Source organism: Thamnophis elegans, chromosome 3 (assembly GCF_009769535.1).
Source record: "Thamnophis elegans isolate rThaEle1 chromosome 3, rThaEle1.pri, whole genome shotgun sequence".
Classification (NCBI taxonomy): domain Eukaryota; kingdom Metazoa; phylum Chordata; class Lepidosauria; order Squamata; family Colubridae; genus Thamnophis; species Thamnophis elegans.
Window position 1 is genome coordinate 149,805,953 of NC_045543.1, and position 25,504 is coordinate 149,831,456.

Consider the following 25,504-nt stretch of genomic DNA (forward strand, 5'->3'; position numbering starts at 1 on the left):
GCCTGGAGAGAGGTGAGGGTCCGAATCTCTGCAGGGAGCTCATTCCAAAGGGCCGGAGCTGCCACAGAGAAGGCCCTCCTCCGGGTAGTGGCCAGATGACATTGGCTGGTAGACGGAACCCGGAGGAGGCCTAATCTGTGTGATTTAACGGGTCTTTGGGAGGTAATTGGCAGCAGGCGGTCTCTCAAGTACCCAGGTCCAATACCATGAAGGGCTTTATAAGTGACGACTAGCACCTTGAAGCGTATCCGGAGACCGATCGGTAACCAGTGCAGCTCGCGGAGGATAGGTGTAACGTGGGTGTACCAAGGTGCACCCACAATCGCTCGGGGGGCTGCGTTCTGGATGAGCTGAAGTCTCTGAATGCTCTTCAAGGGCTGCCCCATGTAGAGTGCAGACTAGACATATCTAGTTCCCTCAATCGTCCATCATACGGTACATAGAGATAAACAGTGCCTACATACCATTCAGAAAACACAATCAAAAAGCCACAAAAGAAGAAAAGAGATCCAAATACCCCCCTACCACCAATCAACACCCAGTTGAGCTGAACTTAGCACCAAGATTAACATTAGACCAGCAGTCAAGAAGTAAACAATGCTCAAGGAACTTCCAACACAGACAAAACAATTGAGCAGGAAGCACTTAGCAAGATTAGCAAGCAGCCTAATCAAGGAACCACCAGGAACCCTCCCACCAGCAGCAGGGCAAACCCCCTCCCCACATATAAACAGAGAGCAAAGTGCCTTCCTTTCTAGCCCTGATGATGCTTCCTAGTTTGGAAGAGCCGAGGTGGCGCAGTGGTTAGGGTACAGCACTGCAGGCCACTTCAGCTGACTGTTATCTGCAGTTCAGCGGTTCTAATCTCACCGGCTCAAGGTCGACTCAGCCTTCCATCCTTCTGAGGTGGGTGAAATGAGGACCCGGATTGTTGGGGGCGATATGCTGACTCTGTAAACCGCTGAAAGCCCTATGAAGCGGTATATAAGTCTAACTGCTATTGCTATTGCTATTTGGGTAATGAAATGTGTGCAAGAAATCAAACAAGCCACTGGTGGGTTCTGGATCCCGCTGCAACCGGTATGGTGCAACGTGGCCAAGCGTCATCCATATGCGCGCACACGTATCCTTACCTCCGGCATGCCTCCGTGATGCTCCAGCTGCTCGGTGGAGCATTGTGTAGGCGACGTACGCTCCGTGCGCATAAGAGCTCAAATACAGGTAAGGAGCTCAGGCGGGCGGGTGGGCCCTCCGGAGCACCATACCAGAATGGTACCCGGTGCTCCCAGCTGGCACCAGTATGCCCATACTGGGGCGTAGTTCCTGCAACCCACCACTGAAACAAGCTCAAAGGACCCCACAAGCAGATGTCCTTACTGACACCGTCGATATGGTAGTTAGCAACTTCTGGCTCCATTTTTTCAAAACTTTGAAGAATATTTCAAATAATTTCCAATATTATTATAATATTTTGTATCATCCTGTATATCCTGATCTCAGATTTCTATTTTTCCCCTTCTGCTTAGAATCCTTAGTCCCCCCCCCCCCCCCCCCTACTGTCTGGTTTCCAAAATCATCGCTTACACCAAAAGCAATTGCCAGTATAACCAAAATAACTCTATTTCCCATGGGAATTGTTTACTTTTTGTAAAAGTTGTTTACTAATTCCAAAAGTTACTAGTAGTAATAGTCAATATTCAAATTTACCTGGATTCTTAATTCATTTATAGCTTACTTGAAAATCTTGGATTTTTTACTGTTTATTTCAAATTCTTTTACTTCTTGGGCTTGTAACTGTTGTTTTGTTCAGAGTTGAAGATAGACTCGCTGGATGAAGACTATTCAAACCTGTCATTCCACCATTTGTGTGTTTTTTCCCTGCCTAAGTGACTTTTCTCACCACTGACCCGCATCTTGTGGGATAGAGTCCAATGCTCAAGTTTGCCAAGATCTTTCTGGATCTTGAGCCTATGTTCCAAAGCGTTGCCTAGTCCCCCAAACTTGGTGTCAACTGCATTTTTGATGAGTTTCCCTTCAATCCCTTCATCTCCTGTAAATCAGAATTTCCCAATGTTTTTTGCTTTGAGAATTGGTTGGGGGGGGAGGGGAAGTAACTGGTGAGCAGTCCGCACATACATGCACTTCATTTGCACAAGTGGCATGCATGCACACCTGCCGCTCACACAAATGGGAGTGCACAGGCACGTGCTTGCCTGCTGATCACGCAAGTGAGGATGTGCGCACACGCTTGCCAGTCGTGGCCTGGTTGCAATCCCCTCACAGCCCCCAGGCTGGGGACCCCTGGTCTGAATCATGGATAAAGATGCTGAAGAGCACTGGGCAAATTGAGGAGCCCCCCCTCCATGTAGATGCAACTCCATTCAGGGCCACAGGCTCATCCGGTGCTTGCAATGTCTGTCCTACCTTGTTCTACCTTACCAAGAAGTAGAGAGAAGTTCCCTGGGGAGGGGCACCAGCAAGCTCGGAAGACGACACCTCCGGTCCCGGTGACTGAGCTAGATTGGTTCCCAGGCTGCGCTCTCCTTCATCAGGTCCCTTACTGAGGTCTAAATATACTCTTTGGACCGCATTTTCTTGGCCCACTGATTTACTCCAAAAACAACGTATATCTAAACACTAGTAAGACAAAGGAGATGGTGCCAGATTTCCGGAAGCACAGAGAGGAACCTGCCCCACTGTATATCGAGGTGGGCTGTGTGGAGAGAGTTTCCTCTTTTAAATTCTTGGGAGTGCTTATTAGTCAAGATCTCACCTGGGAAAACAACACGTCTCTGGTGATTGGAAAGGCCCAACAGAGACTTCATTTCCTTAGAATCCTGCGAAAAAATCAGGTGGAACAACGGCTGATGACCTCTTTCTATCGGTCCACCATAGAAAGTGTCCTCACATATTGCATCATAGTATAGTATGCTGGTTTAGCAGCTGCAGACAGGAAGGCACTACAGAGAGTGATCAATTCGGCAGAAGAAACCATTGGTTGCCCTCTGACACCACTGGATGACATCGCCAGATCTTGCTGCTTTAGCAGAGTAAGGAAGATACTCAGAGATGATTCACACCCTGGTCTGTGTCTCTTTGCACTTCTACCATCGGGCAGAAGACATCGAAGCACAGCCAGTTGAACAAATAGGTTTAAAGTCTATCCTTGGGCTGTCAGACTTTTAAGTATAGCCACAATCTCTCCATGCGCATGTGGAAACATATGACTATTTTCCCCCTTTCTTTCTTTTTTCGTTTCCGCTATAATTTTGCACCAGTGAGGCTAAAAACAATTTCGTTGTATTTATTTTGTACAATGACAATAAAGACTATAGACTATTTACTCACAATAAGATTGATTCTGGAGATGGAAGTTTCCCTCCTCAGACTGGGAAGACTGTGGTGATAAAACAGGATAGTTTCCTTGTCACTTCCAGGAAATCCGTGTTTCTCTGCTGTCCACCCAGGCAGTGTGATTGACGGAATTATGGGCTGGCATGACGTCACCGTTTATGCTAAAACTTCAGGTGAGTTGAGGTCAATGGGATGCGGGAAGAATGTGGCTGAATACAAGTGAAAGTCCGTCAAGGAAAGTCAACAGCTGCCTGAAGCCCTTCGGGGAAAGCCTTGTTGAGGGGGACCCCACTTCTGGAGATGGGGTTTTAAGCTGCATAAGGTACCAGCGGCCATTCCCCAGGCCTGCTGCGCCCCCGCTGTGGCCGCTTCCCTGCCAGGGTCCCCGGGAGGCCGGAAGGCAATCTCCAAGCTCCTGCGCCGCCCGCTCCTTCTTCCGAGGCTCCGCCGCTCCGGGCATCAAAGGCTCCGCGCTGGTCAAATCGTGGCTTTCCAGGCCGCCGCCGCCGCCGCTTCCACGTCGGGCAAGCGCACAGGAGGTCAGCCCAGCGGCCCCCGGGCCGTGGCAGGGGCGGAGCCTTCCTGCTCGGCGGGTGCGTGAGCGGCGGCTGTGGCGGCCAATGGGCACCCGCGGCCTTCCCGGGCAGCCTCTCGCACCGGGCCAATGGGAAAGGCGCGGCAGCCGGGCGGCAGCTGGCCCCGACGACGTCATGGCTGCGGCCACTTCTGCGGGAGCCCGAGCGCGGCGGCCCGTCCCGGCGCGGACTTCTCGGTATGGGCGGCGCGGCTCTCGGGCGGCTCCAGCTGTTGCTCCAGCTGCTCGCCGGGCTCAGCCTGCGCCCGCCGGCTGGTGAGTGCGCGGAGGGCGGGCGGGTGGGCAACCCTGGGGCGGGGGGAGCGGGCCCGGCGTGAGCTGTCCGGGGCTCCTGGTGCTGAAGGAGCTCGGAGCTCTCCCCCCGCCGCGGTGCTGAACGCGAGCCGCGCCGGAGCGGGAAACTGGGGGAGCTGCGGCGCTGCGGGCCCCGGCAGCATCCTCCGCCCAGCTTCGCAGCAGATCCCGCGCCTTTCTGGGACGGGCTGGCCATCTTGCCTCCCAGCGGCCCTGCGCCTGCAGGCGGAATGGCCTTCCAGCCCTACGGCGGCCCGCCAAAGACCCCGCGGGGCTAAAAGCGAGCGCGCGGGAAGCATGGGGGAAGGACAGCGGAGGCGGAGTGGTGGGGGTTTGTGAGTGGGAACGGATCCACCGAGCCCGAAGAGCCCTGGAGCAGGAGGAGGAGGAGGAGGAGGCCCCGCGCCTTTCCACCCACGTTGCCTGAATACAGTCCCTGGTTCTCAGGCAGCGTCTGGTACCTTAGGGGGGTACCATTCCCCTTTGGCCCTGCCCTCCTTGTCTTCAGCTTCAGAGGCCCGGAGTGTTACTTCTTCCTGTCCTCCAGAGAGAGAGAGAGAGAGGGCAGGGGGTGAGAGAGAGGTACCCCTATCTACCAACCAATGGAAAGGGATGCCTGTCAGCTCTCAGGACTTTTAATGAGTTGATGGCTTCCAGCAGGGAGCTCATTTTCAGGTGAAGGAATATTCTCTGTGCTTCCTTGAACTTGCAGAAATTGTTTCATGGCTGGGCTGCTCACATTTCTTGCCCTGTGCCCTTGAATGTTTGAATGTTTGAATTTTTATTTTATTTATATGCTGCCCTTTCCCCCTGAAGGGGACTCAGGGCAGCTCACAACTCAAACCAGAGAAGGGGGATACAGACAAAAAATTAAAACAACGCGCAACAATACATAATTTAAAACACACAACAGTCATACCATTCGAGAAGGGGGTAGCTTTTTAGCCCCAGGCCTGTCGGAATAGCCAGGTTTTAAGGGCTTTGCGGAAGGCCTGGAGGGTGGTGAGGGTTCGAATCTCCACGGGGAGTTCGTTCCAGAGGGCCGGAGCAGCCACAGAGAAGGCTCTCCTCCGGGTAGTCGCCAGTCGACACTGGCCGGCGGATGGAATTCGGAGGAGGCCTAATCTGTGGGATCTAATCGGTCTGGTGGAGGTAATTGGCAGCAGGCGGTCTCTCAAGCAACCAGGTCCAATACCATGAAGGGCTTTATAAGTGACGACTAGGGCCTTGAAGCGTATCCGGAGACCGATAGGCAGCCAGTGCAGCTCGCGGAGGATAGGTGTTACGTGGGTGAACCGAGGTGCACCCACGATCGCTCGCGCGGCTGCATTCTGGACAAGCTGGAGTCACCGAATGCTCTTCAAGGGCTGCCCCATGTAGAGCGCATTGCAGTAGTCCAGTCCTTGGCTGCAGCACCCTTCCAAAGGATGTGACTGATGGGTCTGCAGGGCGTGGAGGTTCTTCAGGAAAAGCCCCCCTCCTTCAGGGGAAGCCCCTCCCCATCTTTCTTATGACCCTGGATAGTTCTTGGTGCTGTTTTGGTGCCTAAGGAAACTTGCAGGCTTGTGGGATTGTCCTAATTTCTGCATCAGCTTTTTGACCTCTCTGAGGATATTGAATGCACAAACCCCCTACCTACCACAGCATGTTTTACTTGGGTTTGTCCAACTGAAGGCCTCCGACTTGTTCCCTGGAAAAGGCATGGTTTAGGTTTAGGTTTAGGTTTAAGTTTTGACTTGTATGCCACCCTATTCCCGGAAGACTCGGGGCGGCTAACAATCAGAAGGGGAGGGGGTACAAAAATAAAAATAGAAAACAGAAATTTAAAATACAACAACAGTCATAACCTCGAAGGGGGCTGGATAGTTCAACAGCCCCAGGCCTGCTGGAACAGCCAGGTCTTAGTTGCTTTGCGGAAGGCTGAAGGGTGGTAAGGGTCCGGATAGCAATAGCAATAGCAGTTAGACTTATATACCGCTTCATAGGGCTTTCAGCCCTCTCTAAGCGGTTTACAGAGTCAGCATATCGCCCCCACAGTCTGGGTCCTCATTTCACCTACCTTGGAAGGATGGAAGGCTGAGTCAATCCTGAGCCAGTGAGATTAGAACCGCTGAACTGCAGATAACAGTCAGCTGTAGTGGCCTTCAGTACTGCATCCTAACCACTGCGCCACCTCGGCTCTATCTGGGGAGCTCGTTCCAGAGGGCCGGAGCAGCCACAGAGAAGGCCCTCCCCCAGGGAGTCGCCAGCTGACATTGGCCGGCAGATGGAATTCGGAGGAGGCTTAATCTGTGGGATCTAATAGGTCTTTGGGAGGTGATTGGCAGGAGGCGTCTCTCAAGCAACCAGGTCCGATACCATGTAGGGCTTTAAAAGTAACGACTAGCACCTTGAAACGTGTCCTGAGACCAATGGGCAGCCAGGGCAGCTCGTGGAGGATAGGTGTAACGTGGGTGTACCGAGGTGCACCCACAATAGCTCGCGCGGCTGCATTCCGGACGAGCTGAAGTCTTCGAACACTCTTCAAGGGCAGCCCCATGTAGAGCGCGTTACAGTAGTCCATGGGGGATGGGAGCATTTCAAACTCCACATTGAGAGTTCTTAGACTGCTCAAACTGAAAGGCAACCCTGAGGCCAAACCAAGATATCATGGATTGGGCCCTGATTCCGCCCCCGCTTCCCCTTCTTAGCTTCTATGCAGCCATTACAGACATGTATCTCTGAAGGAGTCAGCCTGTTAGAAGCCAGCACGGGTTTCTTAAAAATGGATCATGCCAGACAAGTCTTATATCAGTGTTTCTCAACCTTGTCAACTTGAAGATGTCTGGACTTCAACTCCCAGAATTCCCCAGCCAGCATTCGCTGGCTGGGGAATTCTGGAAGTTGAAGTCCAGACATCTTCAAGTCGACAAGGTTGAGAAACACTGTCTTATATCCTTCTTTGATTAAGTGACTAAATTAGTGGGCCAGCAAAATACTGTGGCAAAGTATACTTGGGTTCCAGTAACACATTTGATAAAATAGACCACCGCCTACTTCTTGGCAAGATAGAACAATGTGGGATAGACAGCATCACCGCCAGATGGATTTGTAACTGGCGGACCAACTGGTTAACCAACTGGCTGACTGCATCTACATGGAGGGGAGTATGGTGGGGTGGCCTAAGGCTCTGCTTCAGGCCCAGGACTCTTCCATATCTTAACAAATGATCCAGATGAGAAGATGGAAGCTCAGCAAATTTGCAGTTGACGCCAAGCTGGAGGAAGTTGCTAACACTTTTGATGATAGACTCAAAATCCAGAAGGATTTTGGCAGACCAGACCTGACCTGGGTCCTATCCAACAAGATGCAGTTCAACTGTGAGAAAATACTTAGGCAGAAAAATGAAATGCATAGATATAGAAGATACCTGGGTTGATAGTAGTGAGAGGGATTGATTGATTGATTGATTGATTACATTTATATGTTGCCCTTTCCCCTGAAGGGGACTCAGGGCGGCTCACAATTCAATCAGGGAAGGGGTTACAGACAAGGGAATAAAAAAGACGAGACATAACAATACAAAATTTAAAAAACACACAACAACCATACCATTTGAGAAGGGGGGCAAAAACTCTTTAGCCCCAGGCCTGTCGGAACAGCCAGGTTTTAAGGGCTTTGCGGAAGGCCTGGAGGGATCTGGGTGTCCTGGTGGACCACCACTTTGGTATGAGCTAGCCGTGTGCTGCAGCTGCCAAAAAAGCCAATGCAGTCCTGGGATGCATCAATAGAAGGATAGCACCAACATCATGAGAAATTATAGTACCACTCTATACTGCATTGGTGAGGCCACACTTGGAGGACTCCATACAGTTCTGGTCACCATGACCAAAAATAGCAATAGCAATAGCAGTTAGACTTATATACCGCTTCATAGGGCTTTCAGCCCTCTCTAAGAGGTTTACAGAGTCAGCATATTGCCCCCAACAACAATCCGGATCCTCATTTTACCCACCTCGGAAGGATGGAAGGCTGAGTCAACCCTGAGCCGGTGAGATTTGAACAGCCAAACTGCAGAACTGCAGTCAGCTGAAGTAGCCTGCAGTGCTGCATTTAACCACTGCGCCACCTCGGCTCTTTTTAATATATAGAGATATATAGATATACATATACATATAGAGATATATATAGAGATGATAGATAGATGATAGATAGATAGATAGATAGATGGATGATAGATGGATGATAGATATAGCAATAGCAATAGCAGTTAGACTTATATACCACTTCATAGGGCTTTCAGCCCTCTCTAAGCGGTTTACAGAGTCAGCATATCGCCCCCCACAGTCTGGGTCCTCATTTCACCCACCTCGGAAGGATGGAAGGCTGAGTCAACCCTGAGCCGGTGAGATTTGTACAGTCGAACTGCAGTCAGCTGAAGTAGCCTGCAGTGCTGCATTTAACCACTGTGCCACCTCGAAGAATGCCGAGACCCTAAAAAGTATCCAGAGAAGATGAAGAAAAATGATAAAGGGATTGTGGGCGAGATCATAGGATGAATGGGTGAGGGAGCTAGGTAACTCTAGCCTATCAAAGAGAAGGACTAGGGGTGACATGATAGCCATCTTCCGGTACTTGAGGGGATTGACTTATTCTCCAGGGCACCAGAGGGCAGGGCAAGAAGTAAGGGGTGGAAGCTTGTTAAAGAGAGATCCAACTTAGTAGTAAGGAGAATTTTTTTGACAGCAAGAACAATTAATCAGTGGAATAGTTTGCCTCCCCCCGAGTTGTGGCTTTTCCATCGCTGGAAGTTTTCAAAAATAGACTGGACAACCGTTTGACTGGGATAGTATTTATTTAGTAAATTTATTTAGTAAATTTATAGGCCGCCCTATAGGGTATAGGGTCTCCTGCCTTGAGTAGGGGGCTGGACTAGATTAGAAGACCTCTAGAGGCCCCTTCCTGCCTAGGATTCTATGTTCTGTGCTTCCCTTCCAGCCTTTGTGCAGGCTATTCCATTATTCTGGGCTTCTTCTAGAGCACCTGTGGAAGGAGGAGCACCTGGAGAAGTGATGCCAGTGGCTTACCTGTCCCATGCCTTGCTGATGGCTGGGAGTGGAAGGGGGAGCCCTCTAGTACCCCAGAGCCTCCCTGCCTGTGCTTCTCCCCACTCCCCATCAGTTCAGTTCAGTTCAGTTTATTAAATTTATATGCTGCCCTTTACCCCCGAAGGGGACTCAGGGCGGCTCACAACTCGAACCGGGGAGGGGGATACAGACAAAAGATTTAAAACAACGGTATAACAATATATAATTTAAAACTCACAACAGTCATACCATTCGAGACGGGGGCAACAGCTCTTTAGCCCCAGGCCTGTCGCAACAGCCAGGTTTTGAGGGCTTTGCGGAAGGCCTGGAGGGTGGTGAGGGTTCGAATCTCCACGGGGAGCTCGTTCCAGAGGGTCGGAGCAGCCACAGAGAAGGCCCTCCTCCGGGTAGTCGCCAGTCGACACTGGCCGGCGGATGGGATTCGGAGGAGGCCTAATCTGTGGGATCTAATCGGTCTAGTGGAGGTAATTGGCACAGACAGACATCCCAGGTCCCACATGTCCTTGAGGCTAAGACTAATGACAGCACTGGCCAGGCCTGAATGACCCTTTGGAATTCAGGGCCAGGCTGCCTCCTTGTCAGGGCACGTGGCAACACTGAGCTTGGAGTTCCTGCCTGCTTGCTCCGTGCGTGTCCCTTTCAGGTTGAAGTGGCCTTGGGGAGTTTGTGGTTCAGCATCTTGTGGGAATCCAGCCACTGCCTGGTGTGAGCCAAGGGATGACCTCGGAATCCTTCGCTTTGCAAAGCCCATGGATGCTGTGGGACGATCGGAATGGGGTTTCATGAGCCTGGTTCCAGCTATTCATGAATATGTCACTCCAGCCTGCCAGACAGCCAGCTAGTTGGGTCTAGATTATTTGAGTGTTGTTTCTTTTTCAGATTGACCCCTGGGCTGGACAGGCGTAAACGAATCAAATGCTGCTTCTGTTTCTACAGCAACTGTAGAAACAGAGCAGCCTGGTTCTTCTGCCTGCTTTGGGCTTCCCATGAAACCTGCTTTTGCCTGCCCAAGGGGGCTCCTGCCTACTGTGGCCGAGCCTTGTGGTGGGCGTGAGTCTAAGCCAGGCTTATGAAGCTCCTGAGGACAGGCTGCCTTTCTCTCCCATTGGCCACTGGAGTGTAGGTGAGCCACAGAAGGGAACCTCCCTAGCCGAGAGTTGAACTCCAGGCTCCCGCCGCTCTCTGTGTTGGGCTGTTTGCTTGCAGGCTGGTGAAGTCACATCATCAGTGCTCTGTGCCCTGATGAGGTTTCCTAATCAGCTCGTGAAATATCTGCATGCAGACACCAAGGACTTCAGGATTAATGACCCCTTCAGCTTCCCCCGGGACACTTGAACCCTTTCACCTGGTGGGAACCTGGGAGGGTTTTTATCTGCAGATGCAGCCCACCCTTCTTTGTAGCCCACTCACTTTTCTGAAACGGAGAAGTCCTCAGTCCACGAAAGACTCCAACCACCGAGAAGGAGGAGGCCTCATGGAGCCTTCTCCTGGGACAGTCGACAGGAGCACCTGAGAGGCGGGTGACCACAGCTGGAGGCCTGGGAGGAGGCCTGAAGGGGGATTTGTATTTGTATTTTATTATTTGTATGCAGCCCTTCTCCGGGAGGACTCAGGGCGGCGAACAATTCAAGGGGGAAAAAGGGGAACATAAAAAGACAAAATACAAATAATAAAAGTAAACAACAGTCGCACAACCATACATGTCGAGAGGGGAGGGAACTCATCACCCCCAGGCCTGCCGGCAAAGCCAGGTTTTGACGGCTTTTCGGAAGGCCTGGAGAGAGGTGAGGGTCCGAATCCCTGCGGGGAGCTCATTCCAGAGGGCCGGAGCTGCCACAGAGAAGGCCCTCCCCCGGGTAATAGCCAGGTGGCGTTGGCTGGTAGATGGCACCCGGAGGAGGCCAACCCTGTGAGATCTAATGGGTCTGTGGGAGGTAATTGGCAGCAGGCGGTCTCTCAAGATTCCCTGAATAAGCTGGCCATGTTTGGCCTTGAAAAAGGACAAGGGGGCGGGGGAAAATAAAATAACCATTTCAACATTAGCTGTTCACATTTGTTACAGCCACCTTCTCCAACAGACTTTGACTGGCTTGCAATAGAATGTTAAACCATAGTCAACGCCCGATCCCAGACCAAAAGCAGTCATTAAAACACAGCTTAAAAGCCACCACCAGCCCCACAGACAAACTCACCCCCAGAGAAACCCTACAGAAGATGGGCCCTGCCTGCTCTCTCTGACTCCAGAAAGCCATGGATCCCGGTTACAGAGAAGCAGCTTTCTGACCAAATCTCAGGGGTATTAAATAGAGATCACAATCCTATTTGAGACTTTTACCCAGGGACAAAAGGGAACTGGGCCCTGTGGGGGGGGGGGAAGTAAACTGGATGGAGGAGGCAGAACACTCTTCTCTACGGAGCAGGGCTCCTGACAGGCACCTCCATCTGACTCCAGGAAGGGGGGGGGGGGTCCCAAGGGGATCGAGGGAAACCTGGGGCAACAGGGCTTCCTGGACACAGAATCTCACAGAGGCAAAGGGTTTGCCCTGTGATTCTCCCTACACAGATTTCTTCCAGTTTGCCATGAGACAGGGTGTGCATACCTCCAGCGGGCTCCTCTGCCCTCGGTCCCCTTTCTGGGTCTTGGCAGAGGGTGAGGAATGCCCACTCACCCAAGGAGCAGCCCCTCCCACCTTCTGGGCTGGTGACGTCATCTGTGCTCTCCCTGCAGAAAGGAACAGGCCCTGCCTTCCACCCAGATAATCTGGGGCAGCCAGAGGGTTGGGGGGAGTTGCTGGGGGGGTGGGGGTGGCGAGAGGAAATAGACAGCTGAGAGGAGTTGAGTGGGTGCTTGGCCAGCTCAGAAGATGGCAGGCTAGGGAGACCTCACTGTCCTTGCAACGGGACTAGAGGCTGCTAAAGGCTATTTCCAGGATCCTTTTGCTGCTGCCAATACAGGCCCACACGATCCTTGGGGGGGGGGGCGCTAAGTGTGCTTGCTGGTGGTGGGGGAGCGTCTCCAATCTTAGGCCTGCTGAGCCTTCTGGGGCGGAGTTTTCCCCCGCACAGAACTTTCGGCTGGGTCGCCGAGGCGGGGAAGGCAGGTGACAAAAGCGCTTAACCGCATCTTCGGCCCGCGCTCGGCCGGGGAGGGGCGCCTAGCTGTCCTTCAGCTGCCAGAGGCTTTCCAGGCCTGCGGGGTGGGTGGGTGACATCTCTCTGGGACAGGAATGCGGTGGGGGTGTGCGCGTGTGTCACGGGGAGGAGAGGTCTGTGTGGAACAAGAGCCGCCCGCCCCGGCGCTTTGGGGAACCAACTGCCCCCTCGCCGCTCGGGCCGGCCTCGCGCCCCTGCCCTGCCCAACAGCCTCCGACCGTCCCCTGCCTTGCCTCTCTTTCCCCAGCTGGGCTGTTCGTGACCGACTACTTCACCCGGACGCCCCGCAAGCTGAATGCCTTCCGCTCCTTCACCAGCCTGGAGCTCTTCCATTTCCGCATCCCGGAGGACACCGCGGTGGCCGTCTGGAACCTGGTCACCTTCAAAGAGCAGGGCGGCACCCTCGGGGACCGATGCCCGGACCGCAGCATCACCGTGTGAGTCCGGGCGGGCGAGGGTGTAAGCCCGGCTGTGGGGCTTCGCAGACTCTCTTCTCGCTGTAACGCTGCCGCTTCTGTCCAGGGGATCTTCAACCTTTCACCGGCCTCCATGCCCTCAAGAGAATGGCCGGGGCCTTCCTTGCAGGATTCGCGGGTCACCCAAAGCTTTAGGCCCCGAGCTTCCGAAGACTCTGGAAATGGGAGTTTGCGCTGAAGGAAGGGAGCCGGATGCTTGGTTTTGTTAATTGGCTGGGCAGATTAAAGGGAGGCAGAAGCATCCCTGCTATCCTCTGCACCCCGTGAAGTGTCAGGACAGGGAAGTGGGCAAGGGAAGCTTTCCAGGCCCAAAGCAGAGAGAGCTCCCTCCTCCTCCTCCTCCTCTTGCAGCCCCTTCCCACCAGGCCACCCCTCCCGCAACCCAGGGTCCAGGCTCTCCTGTTTCCAACTGTGTCCTTTGTCTCTCTGAGCAGGTATTTCCGCTCAGGAGCGCCACCGGTCATTAACCCGCTGGGCATGCACTTCCCCCGGGACACAGCCGTGCCCGGCTCCTTTGCCCTCACACTCACCTGGACGCTGCCCAACCGGACCACCGGAGTCTTCAACATCACCAGCCCCCTGCCGGGGGACTGGTTCCTGGCTGCCCATTTGCCCAAAGAGCAGGGCAAGATCTCCGTCAAGGTGAGTGCGGGCAGCAGGAGGATCTGGGAGAGCCAGTCCCAGGGAGGGAGAGAGGGAGAGAGGGAGAGAGGGAGAGAGAGAGAGAGAGAAGGGCAGGTATTCTGCTACACGAGGTGGAGATGATGGAGATTGTGGCCCAGTTCACGGCCCCCCCGTGGAATGAAAAAGGCCAAAGAAGATGCTTGCAACCCCCTCCATAAAAGATGCCTGGAGAGGGAGAAGCCCCAGGAGATGGCTGTACGAAGAAGGCTTGGTCAGGGCAGGGGCAACTGGCGTACGGGTGAGCCCCCTGACCCACTCAATTTGCTCCTCCATGGAGACAGCCCAGAATGAAGGCTTTGGGTGGGGGATGGGAGGCAGTTCTCTGCCTTTGAGGACGGGAGCAGGGATTACATTGGGGGTTCCTTGTGAGGGGAGAAGCCACAAGGAGGGCATTGCATCATCGCTCCTCTCTCAAGAGCCATCCCTGGCTCTTAGGTGAGGCCCATAGAGCAGCTTCCGGCCTTCCTGGAAGGCTGGGCATACGGATGGGGGACAGCTGGCATGGGTTGGGGTCTTCTGACAGGGCCCCTTTCCCCCCCGTAGGGACTTGCAGAGGACTGCCAGTATCTCTTCCAGCCGCAGCTCATCGTCCAGCGCCTGGTGGGCATTGGGGTGCTGCACCCAGGCTATGAAACTGAGCACATCCTCTCCCCTCACAATCGGTCCCTGCTCTACAAGTGAGTGTCATGGCCAAGGAATGGGGCTTCTCTGGCGGTGTGGGGAGTGGGCATTCTGAGGGGGGCCACAAGGGAATAATGGGGTGTCCCAGGTGTTTCCAAGGTAGCATAAAATCCCAGGAGAGGACCAGGAAAGAGGGAAGGGGGGGGCCTTCCGTGAGGTAGAAACACCCCTTTCCTGCAGAGAAGGGGTTGCAGGATCTGCTCCTTCCCACCCCATAAAGCCGCCTCCTTTGACTCTTTCCCCGTGTGCCTTTGGCCGAGGGGGCTTGAGGGATGCCCCCAAGAAGTTTGAATGAAGGAGGCTCCACTGATCCAGCCGGGGGTCCTCAGTGATGCCCCCGCAGACCCAGCCGGGGCATCAGGTTCCCACCAGGTTCCCAGATCAAAAATAGTTGCCTGGAAAGACAACCATTTGGGATCAAATTTGTTGGCAGCAAGAGGCCTGCTGGGAAAGTCCTAATGTCACTGAGGGGGCAGTGACGTGCGGTCAGCTTTAGCCCTGGTGAGGCACTTTTTAGACTTGTGGACTTCAACTCCCAGAATTCCACAGCCAGGCATGCCCAGTTCCGATTTAAAGCGACAGCATTTTCCCCCCTTGCAAAATAAGTTTTCCCATTCTTTTTCTTCTCCCTCCCCCTCCTTCCTCCCTCTCTCCCTCCCTCCCCCCTCTCTCAAACAGACATACGCACACAGAGAACTTCGATCCCTCTCTCATTCACTCACTCTCAAACACAAACACAGAAGTTGGATTGGATATATTTTCCAAAGGCTTGAAAGCAGCTCCTCTTGCCATACCGCCCCCATTCCCCCGCTGCCTTCCGATCAAACTTTTTGAATTCCTCCCCCCTCCCCACACACGCACCTTTTCCAGCAGTTTTAGAGACGATTTCAACTCCGCTTCTCCCTGCCCTGCCCTCCCCTCTTGAAAAGCCAGAGCTCTGTCAGACTGAGCTAGTTGCTCCCAGAGAGCTCTAAAAAGCCTCTAAAAATGCCCTCTACAGCAGTGTTTCTCAACCTTGTCAACTTGAAGATGTCTGGACTTCAACTCCCAGAATTCCCTAGCCAGCGAATGCTGGCTGGGGAATTCTGGGAGTTAAAGTCCAGACATCTTCAAGTTGACAAGGTTGAGAAACACTGCTCTACAGGAAGCAAGAGAATACGTGCCTCATTTGCATAAGGAAATTCTTTGCTTATTAACCCTTGCTTAACTCTTAAAAGGCGAAAAATTCCTTATGCAAAAGAGGCCCCTAGTTCTCTGGCCTCCTCCTAGTTAATACTGAGAGCAGACACCAAGCCACTGTGACTTGAAATCTGGTAGCAACTACCCTGGCTTTAATTATTTTAAGAAAATTATTTAAAATCCTTTCCTTTCCCTGAGGAGACTGGTGAGGCCCCGCCGACCTTGCCTCTAGTGACTGCACGTCCCTGTTGGGGGGGAGGGCGCTTCGGAAGGAAGGAAGGCCGAGGGAGCCCTCCCTTCCCCCCCAGTGCTCCCAACATGCAGAAAAGGCCTCCTCTGGGAGGGGCAGCCAAGATGAGCAGCTGCCCATCCTGACGGGGGGGGGGGGCAACGAGGTTCCTTTGCCCTTTGCCCGCAGGGTCTTTGTCCCCAGCTACACCTCCAGGGTGCTTGTGCAGTTGCGAAGCTGCCACAGGGACAACCAGAGTGCGCCAGGATGCCCGCTGGGGCTGAGAGTGCGTGGCAAGGCTCCCCCTCTGCACAACTCCACAGCCGTGGACTGCCGAGAGCAGCTCCCCTGCCGCCTGGTGCTGGAGCGCCCCTTCTGGCAAAACTGGTACTTCATCCTGGTGGAGAAGCTTCTGCCGTTGCCTGACCGGATCGGCTTCCAGCTGGGGGTACAGCTGAAGGGTGAGCTTGGGCCCACGAGGGACGGAGCTGCTGGGCTGGGAAGCACCGGCTCCAGGCCTCAAGGGACACCTGGGAACGTGGCAGGGAATGTGGCAGCGCAGAATCGCTTTTCTTGGGAGACTTTGGGGGACTGAGCAAGGCCACCTGGGGGGGGGGGCGTTTCCTAGACCGAGGGCCCCTGGCTGTTCCCAGGAGATGGATGGGAAGTCCTCCAGGGCCCATCCAGCCCCTCCACCCAGGCAGCAGGTTGAGCATCAGGGACGGAGACCAGGGGGGGCTTGAGGGAGGGGATCTTGTTCTTTCCTGGGAGAAACATGGGGGTGGAGGGAGGAGGCTGGCCATCCTTGTCCGGCAGAGAAGGCCTGGGCAGTGGCGGGGGGGGGTGCTGCCCGTCTGGCACTGCCAAGTGGCAAAGCACTTGATCTCCCTCCTCCCAAGTCAGGCAGAGCGGCTTCAGGTGGGGGAGCCTGATGAGGGGAGGGAGGGAGGGAGGGAACCCCAAGGTCCTCGGTTGGCTCCCTTCTCTGCCCCTTATGTGAAAGGGATCCCTTGGCAGAAGGTTTCTCTGGGACTGGATCCAGGAACACAGAAGGTCTCCTGGGGAACGAAAGAGGCTGTCTTATTGAGGGTGGGGGAGGGCTGCTGGAATGAGGGGCTGCTGGGTGGACCACCATGCAAATGCCCCCCTCCCCTTCCTGTGTCTTTGCAGACTGTTCCCAGACTGGCCTGGGGGAAGCCCAGCTACCTGCCTCCCACCTGAACATGCCACACTCCTTCGGCTCCCCAGGGGGGCTGGGCCTGGCGGACCTCCTTTCCCCCTCCCTCCCCAGCAGCTCCCAGCCCCCAGCCCCACCACCACCACCCAGAGGGGGGGACCACTGCTGGCCCACCCGGCCCACTCTGCGCAACGAGCTGGACACCTTCTCGGTGCACTTCTACATCTTCTTTGGGCCCAACGTATCGGTGCCCCCTGACCGGCCAGCCGTCTTTGCCATCAACCTCCTGCCCGTGCTGGACAGCGGAGGGATCCTCAACCTGGAGCTGAAGCTGAATGTGGTGCGTCCTTTCGGCAGGTCTGGGGTGGGAGCTCAACAATAGCAATAGCAGTTAGACTTATATACCACTTCATAGGGCTTTCAGCCCTTTCTAAGCGGTTTACAGAGTCAGCATATCGCCCCCACAGTCTGGGTCCTCATTTCACCCACCTCGGAAGGATGGAAGGCTGAGTCAACCTTGAGCGGTGAGATTAGAACAGCCGAACTGCAGAACTGCAGTCAGCTGAAGTAGCCTGCAATGCTGCATTTAACCACTGTGCCACCTCGGATAGATAGATAGATAGATAGATAGATAGATAGATAGATAGATAGATAGATGATAGATAGATAGAGCAATAGCAATAGCAGTTAGACTTATATAACGCTTCATAGGGCTTTCAGCCCTCTCTAAGCGGTTTACAGAGTCAGCATATCGCCCCCAACAACAATCCGGGTCCTCATTTCACCCACCTCGGAAGGATGGACAGCTGAGTCAACCCTGAGGCGGTGAGATTTGAACAGCCGAACTGCAGAACTGCAGTCAGCTGAAGTGGCCTGCAGTACTGAACCCTAACCACTGCGCCACCTCGGATAGATAGATAGATAGATAGATAGATAGATAGATAGATAGATAGATAGATAGATAGATAGATAGATAGATAGATAGATAGATAGATATAGCAATAGCAGTTAGACTTATATACCACTTCATAGGGCTTTCAGCCCTCTCTAAGCGGTTTACAGAGTCAGCATATCGCCCCCACAGTCTGGGTCCTCATTTCACCCACCTCGGAAGGATGGAAGGCTGAGTCAACCCTGAGCCGGTGAGATTTGAGCAGCCGAACTGCCGAACTAGCAGTCAGCTGAAGTAGCCTGCAGTGCTGCATTCTAACCACTGCGCCACCTCGGCTCCAGTGGTCAGTGGCTGTAGGCGCAGAAGCAGCTGGGCGGCTAGGGGGTGGGAGCCCAGTGCCCAGGTGCAGGCAAGGGTGGAGAGACGGCCTCCATGACCGACTTCTTCCAACCACCCTCTGCCCCAAAGGGAGCTCCGAGGTAGCAAGGGACAAGAACTGAATGTGGGGGCGAGGGGAGACATTGAAATGCAGCCTCGTCTCTCTTCCTACAGTCTTCTCTGCGGGGAGCGAATGCCACCATCTTCGCGTGTCTGAACCACGAGGTGCCCTTGGCCTCAGGAGGGGACTCCTCGGTGACTTGCCAGACAGGTAAAGGCAGAAGCCCCTTCCCCTCCCATCTGCAGGGACTCCCCTCGCAGGTGGTTTTTGCTGCACAGCCAGCGGGGCAGCAGCCCTGGCAAGGCAGGCAGGCAAGCTGCCCTCAGCCGCTGCTTCTCCCCTGGCAGAGCTGCTGGCTGGGTTCCTGCTGTCCATCAACGCCGCCTCCCCTTTCACCCGACTGCGGATTCCCTACCCCCAGACGGGGAGCTGGTACCTGAGTCTGCGCTCGCTCTGCACCACGGACGGAAGGTAGGGCAGACTGGCTGGGCACCACCAGGAAGCAGCAGAGAACAAGGCAAGCCCAGTTGGCCCGAGGTGCCCCTCTGCCAGCTGCTTGAGGTGTGTGTGTGTGTCCCAGGCCACGCCTGGAGCTGGTGGTGACGGAGCCTCCCTGCCTGGGAAAACCTTCCCTTGGGAAAGCAGCTGTTTCTCTCCTCCCTCGTGCCCGCCAGCTGGGAGGAAACTCCTCCCAGGAGAGGAGAGAGAATCCGAGCCGTTGACTTTTCTCTTGGCCTCTTCGAGCCTCCTCTCAAAATGCCCAGGGAAATGTTCTGAGGGGACGAGGATTGGGGTCAATCTGAAGGAGTGACGGAGTCCACGTGGTAGAAACTTTCCAGAACGCCCCAGTATGATGTCCATGTTGTGACAGTCAGTGTGGGAGGCTCCCTGGCTCCTACAGGCCTCTCCGTGGGGCTGCCAGGGAGGGGCTCAGCTGCGGGGGAAGCGTCTGATGCCCTGGTCTAGCAGGAGGCAGCCACGTGGGCCCACAGAAGCTGCTGGGAACTCTCCCACAGCCAGGGGTCTTGGCCCAGCGTGCGAAGACCCTTAGTGGGTCAAAAATAGCATCCCAGCCGGAAAGGTGGAGTGATCTCTTTTATTCACGCATAAGCAAAGGATCGGTTTTCCTCAAGGAGAAGGGGGCAATGGGGGGGGGGGAAATCACTTTACATACACTTTAAACAAATTGGGTTTGGAATGTGTTCCTCAGTTTCAATCATCAAATATCTAGGGAGGAGGAGGCCCAGAAACTAAACATGTACCATGTATTATCCCATGATATTCTTAGCATCGGTTGTTAATAGCTAACTGAATATTCAAGAGGTGGGATTTCGCCACTATAATGGAGTTTGTTTCCTCCTGTGTGGTTCAGCGTGGCTGCGCATGCCCTGTTATGCACTGGGCCATGGGTGACCGCCACACCTACACAAGGAGTTATATGACAACAAGCTGCATGGCATTGGGAGGGGAAAGGGGGAATAGAAAGTTACAGCACAGCATAGGAGGGGAGAAAGGGCATGTGTGGGAGTAGCTGGCTCACATAGTCCATGTTACATGAGGCTGCATAGTGAGTCCTGGCCGTTTAGGCTGGAAAGATGTTTCTGGTGCGATGTTTTTGCATCCCTGTGTGTGTGTGTTTCAGACAGCAGAAACTGCCCTGCACACACACACACACACGGAATGGATTCCAACAGTTTTTTACTTACTAAAGTTCACTTTTCTATACAATTCTCCGAGTTCTCTATTCCATACACACCATTTTTTCTTCCTTTAAAGAAACTAGAAACAACAACAGGTTGTTTCTCCCTGTTACCCAAAGAGGCCCCTTTCTTGCTCCCGTCAGTGGGAGGTCTGGCAGCTCTTGGGTGATATCCCCCCCGCTCCATACACCTGGAAGAGGCTCTGGATCACCCCCACTACCTGCCTCTGCCCTGCCCCTGAGGCTTGGCTCTTCTTCCACTGGCTGGCTGGGCATTCTCCCTCCGGGCAGCTGGGCCGGGTGATTGGCCTCAAGAAGCAGGTGGGATGCCACCAGGGTGCTGCCTCCATCCCAAACCCAACCTGCCTTCCTCCCTGCAGGCCCTCGTCCTGTGGGAACATGACGGCGGAGGTGTACCTGCGCGCCTTCCTCTCACCCTGCATCAACGACTGCGGCCCCTACGGCCAGTGCAAGCTTCTGCGCACCAACAACTACCTGTACGCAGCCTGCGAGTGCAAAGCGGGTGAGTGGGGGGGGGGGGGCGTTCCCACCTTGCCCTGTCTCCAGGCTGCTGCTCTTCCAACAACTGCCAGCCCACCCCTGCCTGGTCACTCCTAGGATTGGGGAGGGAGCGAGACCCCTAATAGAGGGTCCCTGGGGACGGGCTTTGAAATGCGGCGGGAGAGCACCTCCTCTCAGAGACCGTCCCCGATGCCAGATCTCGCCCGCAGGCTGGAGCGGCTGGGGCTGCACCGACAATGCGGCCGCCTTCTCCTACGGCTTCCAGCTGCTCTCCACCCTCCTCCTCTGCCTGAGCAACCTCATGTTCGTCCCACCGGTGGCCATTGCGCTGCGGACTGGCTACCTGCTGGAGGCTGCTGTCTACATCTTCACCATGTTCTTCTCCACGGTGAGGGCTGCTGGGGATGCCCTCCCCCCCTCAAGAGGGAGGGTCAGGGGGAGCGGGAGGGCAGGAAGGTGCGAGGGGCTCCCTGGAAGTTTTCAGTCACTCGGGGTGGGGGTGGGAGGTTCTGACTCGCCTCCTGCTCTGATGTGCAAACTTCTCTAACTTGGTTTTCTGCCCCAGTGGCTTTAAACCAGGGATTGGTCAGCCCCCCGGCCTCCTGGGTGGAAGGGGGGGCGGCTCCCAGCCTCTTTCTAGTTCTCAGTGACCCTCTTAGTTGGATGAGCCCCGAAGGAACCCTGTAGCCCTCTGGGCCAAAGACTCTCTGACTGACAAAGCTGCACCCCCCCCCCTCCACCAGCTGCCACAGTGGCCAGTTCAGCTGCCTGGCATGTCAGAAGAGGCACCTCCTTCTCCCCTCTGCTCCAACTCTGAGTCCTGAGGAGGGGGCTCTATATCCTCCACCCCCCCCGCCTGCCACAAGAGCAGCCAGACCTTCCTGCAAGGTTACTTGGCTGCTCCCTCAGCCCCTCCCTGAGGCGGAGCCCCCTGCTTCATGCACTCTCTGGGGTCTTGCCCCAAGGGCAAGGCCAGCCGGCTAGGAGGCAGGGTGTAACGTTCCCGTGGTTCGTCCATGAGGCCAATGTGGAGAAAAGACACAGACACGATCTTTCTCGGGATGGAGCGACCCAGATTGGGGGTCTGAGAGCCCCTTTTATTGAGATAGGACAAAGGCAGGAGGAGCAATCAGCATGTGCTTAAAAACAGTACAATTTCTAATCTCCTGCTCAGGGAAGTTCTGTCTATATATGGTCAAATCCTGGGCGTCATTGGTAGGGCACATCTCAGAATGTTATGTTATGCACTATCAGGATGTTATAGGGTTTTAGGAGTTTGTTTTCTCCTGTGTGGTTCAGCGTGGCTCTGCATGCCCTGGTATGAACTGGGCCATGGGTGACCCACACCTACACAAGGAACTATATTACAACAGCAGGGCTGCTGGAGGGGCTGGCCCAGGTGGGGGCAAGCAACCAGGCCCCCTGCTGATGGACTGACCCTTGCTGTCTCTGCCAGTTCTACCACGCCTGTGACCAGCCGGGCATCGTGGTCTTCTGCATCATGGACTACGACGTGCTGCAATTCTGCGACTTCTTGGGCTCCCTAATGTCCGTCTGGGTCACCGTCATCGCCATGGCCCGCCTACAGCCCGTCATCAAACAGGTAGAGAGAAGGAAGGGGACAGGGCTCCCCAGGCTGGAAGCAGGCGGGGCCCCGGGAGCTGTGCTGGGAGTGCCCTCGGGGCCCTGGGCAGGAGCCATAGAGAGCCTGGGGTGGCAGCAGCAGCAGCTCCTCCTCCTCCTCCAGGCATATTGCAGTGAGCCGGTGATCCCGGCAGATTCTGGGGCAGGAAGCAGAGAGCACGAGAGAGGCTACGCAGGGCCCTGCAGGACGATGCCTCACCCGAGGAAATAGGGACCATCTTGGCAAAGGATGAGGGCCTAAGGGACTCAGCCAGGAGGCCAAAGATCACTTCCCCAAACAGGTCAATGAGCCCTCAGCCCAGCCTTATAGGGTTGTTGTGTGGGAAAGAGGGATCACTATGGATGCTGCCCAGGCTCCCACAGGAAAGGCAAGAAATTGTCATCATCTCAACTTTGACCTCCCTTCTCCCCCCCCCAAGAGTAAACGAAGGTGCCAGGGCAAGCGCCCCTCCCTGTACTGTTGTGCCAGTGTGTGGAATAGACCCCGTTGTCTCCTTCCCAGGGTCAGAAGGGGAAGGGGCTGTGGGGCCCTCCTCCCTTCCAGGAGAGCCCCAGCATCAGAGGTGGGTTCCTAGCAGTTCGCACCTATTCGGTAGAACCGGTTCGTCAAATCTACCGGACCGGTTAGAAGAGGTTCCACCAGTGGACCCGGAAAGCAGGCCACACCTACAGAAGAGGTTCAAAATTTTTTTGAAACCCACCAGTGCTAAAGGGTTAGGGGTGCAAGGATCTTGTAACTTGATAGCTTTAAGACTTGCATGCTTCAATGCCAGAGTTTCTGAATAGCTACTTGGACCGACCTAAGTACTAATTCATAATTTCATATCCGGTCACATGGGCGGCAAGCCACTCCCATCCGGTCACATGGGTGGCAAGCCACTCCCATGAAGGAGGCCACACCCACAGAGTAGGTTCCAACAATTTTTGAAACCCACCACTGCCCAGCATCCTCCAGGCTCAGGCCCTGCAGGGCAGGACGAGGAGGAGTGCTGAGCTGGCACGTCAGCAAGGCAGCCCAGTGTAGGGTTGGCAGGGGTGCTGCTGCTGCTGCCAGCCACCTGTGGGGCTCGGGGCTCGCCTGCTGGGCTGGCCCTTCTGCCGCAGGGAGGGCTGGGGAGGACTGCCGACCTGGGGAGAGCGGAGGGCCCGAGGGGCCAGGACCGGCAGGCACGGGGGCCACTCTGCCCAGCTCTCCTGAGACGGGGCTTCTGAGCTGGCAGACTGACCCCAGGAGGGACTCCCTCTGCTTCCCCGGGCAGGTGCTGTACCTGCTGGGAGCCATGCTCCTCTCCATGGCCCTGCAGCTGGACCGCCACGGCCTCTGGAACCTGCTGGGGCCCAGCCTCTTCGCCGTGGGTGTCATGGCCGTCACTTGGGTAAGGGACCCCGGCCTCCCTCCCCTCCCCTGGGCCCCCAGCTGGGCTGCCTGGGCTCAGCTGCCCAGCCTGGCGGTGGGGCTTCTGGATGGAAAACCCTTTGGATGCTCAGCAAGGGCCCCGAACACCCGAAGTGAATCGGAGCGCCCCTTAAGAGGCAGCCTGGCTTCGGGGGCACAGCCCCCTCCTGGCCCTGCAAAAAAGAGGGGCTGAGCCTAGGGCGCCCCAGCCTCCCGCCCTCCCAGCCACGCCTGCTCCCCCAAACATGGGGGTGGAGAGGCAGGAGGACTTGATTTCCGGCAAGTATTGTGGGCAGGGCTCCTGTGGCAGGGAGCACCAAGGGGAGGGCAGGGCGGGGAGGGCCGGAGCCCCCCAGAATGGCTGAGACGCACAAGCAGCCACTCCTCGGCCAGGCTGCCCCCCCAGGACTGGCTCCAACCTTCTTCCGCCTGCAGACGGTTCGCAGCATCCGCCGGCGGCATTGCTACCCGCCCACCTGGCAGCGCTGGACCTTCTGCCTCCTGCCCGGAGCCCTGATTGCCGCCATGGCCGTGCTGCTCTACGCGTTTGTGGAGACGGAGGAGAACTACTTCTACATCCACAGCATCTGGCACATGCTGATCGCTGGCAGCGTGGGCTTCTTGCTGCCACCCCAGGCCAAGGCAGAGGCATCGGGGCTGGAGGGAGCCCTGCCCCGCCGGAAGGGCTGCGGCTACCAGCTCTGCATCAACGAGCAGGAGGAGCTTGGCCTGGTGGATCCGGGCACTGCCGGCACGGGCGTCTCCATCACCAGTGTCTGCACTAGCTGATGCAGGGCAAGGGCCGAGGGGGACTTCAGACAGACGGGTGGCCAGGACGAGAGCATCCCCCCCCCCCCAAGCCGGACCACTCTTGCTCTGGACTCTGTGCCAACTATGGACCGCTCCACTCTTGGCCCAGGGCCTCTGATGCCAAGGACGGGGAGACTGTCACGTGCCTACCTGCCTGGGTGCCCAGGGATGATGCAGAAGAGGAGTCTTCCTCCTCCCACTTCACAAGGCTCCCCCCACCACCTTCCCTTGTGCCCCCCCCTCCCCAATATGCACAGACTACACTGCAAGATCCATTCTGGAGGGAGGTGGAGCACCACACACCCCCTGCAAGCTCCAGGCCTTTCCATCCTCAGAGGGGCAAAGGAGCTGCGTGCTTCCGGCTTCAGAAGTCTGGGAAGGCTGGCAGAACTGGATAAGGGAGCCCCCCACCTGGTCTGGCCGGTGTCCCCCCCCCCCCCGCCCCGCCTGAGGGGACAGTGCCTCCATCCCAGAGGGCAGGGGAAACCCACCACCCACGCAGCCAGAACATCAGCGCCTCTGAGTTTTGGCTTGGGTGGGGGCTTCAGACAGCTGCTCCCCCGACCCCCACCTGAACAGGGCAAGATTTCCCCAGCAGTTCCCCCTGGCCTCTGGAGAGCCGGCCTCCTCCTCCCCAGCTCCAGGTGTTGGGATAGGCAGCCCCTCCCACACCTGGAAAGCTTCCCGGGCACCGCTCCTTTCCCCGCTCCAACCCCCCCTCCCCACGGGACCGACTCCGACTGCCTGGCGCTGGAGGGGCTCCTCGGCTGGCCGGTCTTTACTTGGCAGCGGCTGCCAAGTGCCAGGGCTCCCGCGCTGCAGCTGCTGCAGGGGAGAAAAGGGCCCCGTTCGGCTCCTCCCCGCCCCCCCCTCCAGGAAGAAAGGCTGGGAATTGGGGGCTCCGATCCCCAAAGCCTCCTGTGGAACGGAGGAGGAAGAGGAGGGTCAGCGGACGCCCAGGAGAAGCTCCGCCGCTCTTCTTCCTTGGAATTAAACTGAGATGCAAACGGAAGGCTCTGGTCCTCTGCCTCCCGCCCTCCCTCCGCCTCCTGCGACGCCTCTGGCCGAAGGGGCAGCCCCCCCCCCCCCCGCTGACCCATTCACACCCCCACCCCCACGGACACGCTGCTTCTACCCCGGCGGCCGGTCACTCCGGCTTATGTGGCTGATGGGTCGGGCAGTCCAAGGGTCCC

General features: G+C 55.9%; 1 protein-coding gene across 1 annotated transcript; it reads left to right on the forward strand.

Annotated features, from left to right (window-relative positions):
• The first annotated feature begins 4,061 nt into the window (after positions 1–4,061).
• Positions 4,062–25,356, forward strand: LOC116505459 (transmembrane protein 8B-like). Its single transcript, XM_032212689.1, has 13 exons — positions 4,062–4,204; positions 12,731–12,920; positions 13,394–13,601; positions 14,187–14,320; positions 15,922–16,193; positions 16,903–17,249; positions 18,354–18,450; positions 18,588–18,711; positions 20,320–20,462; positions 20,671–20,849; positions 21,918–22,064; positions 23,365–23,481; positions 23,937–25,356. The coding sequence occupies exons 1-13, from the start codon at positions 4,129–4,131 to the stop codon at positions 24,288–24,290; spliced, it is 2,388 nt and encodes a 795-aa protein (XP_032068580.1). The 5' UTR covers positions 4,062–4,128; the 3' UTR covers positions 24,291–25,356.
• The last annotated feature ends 148 nt before the right edge of the window (positions 25,357–25,504 follow it).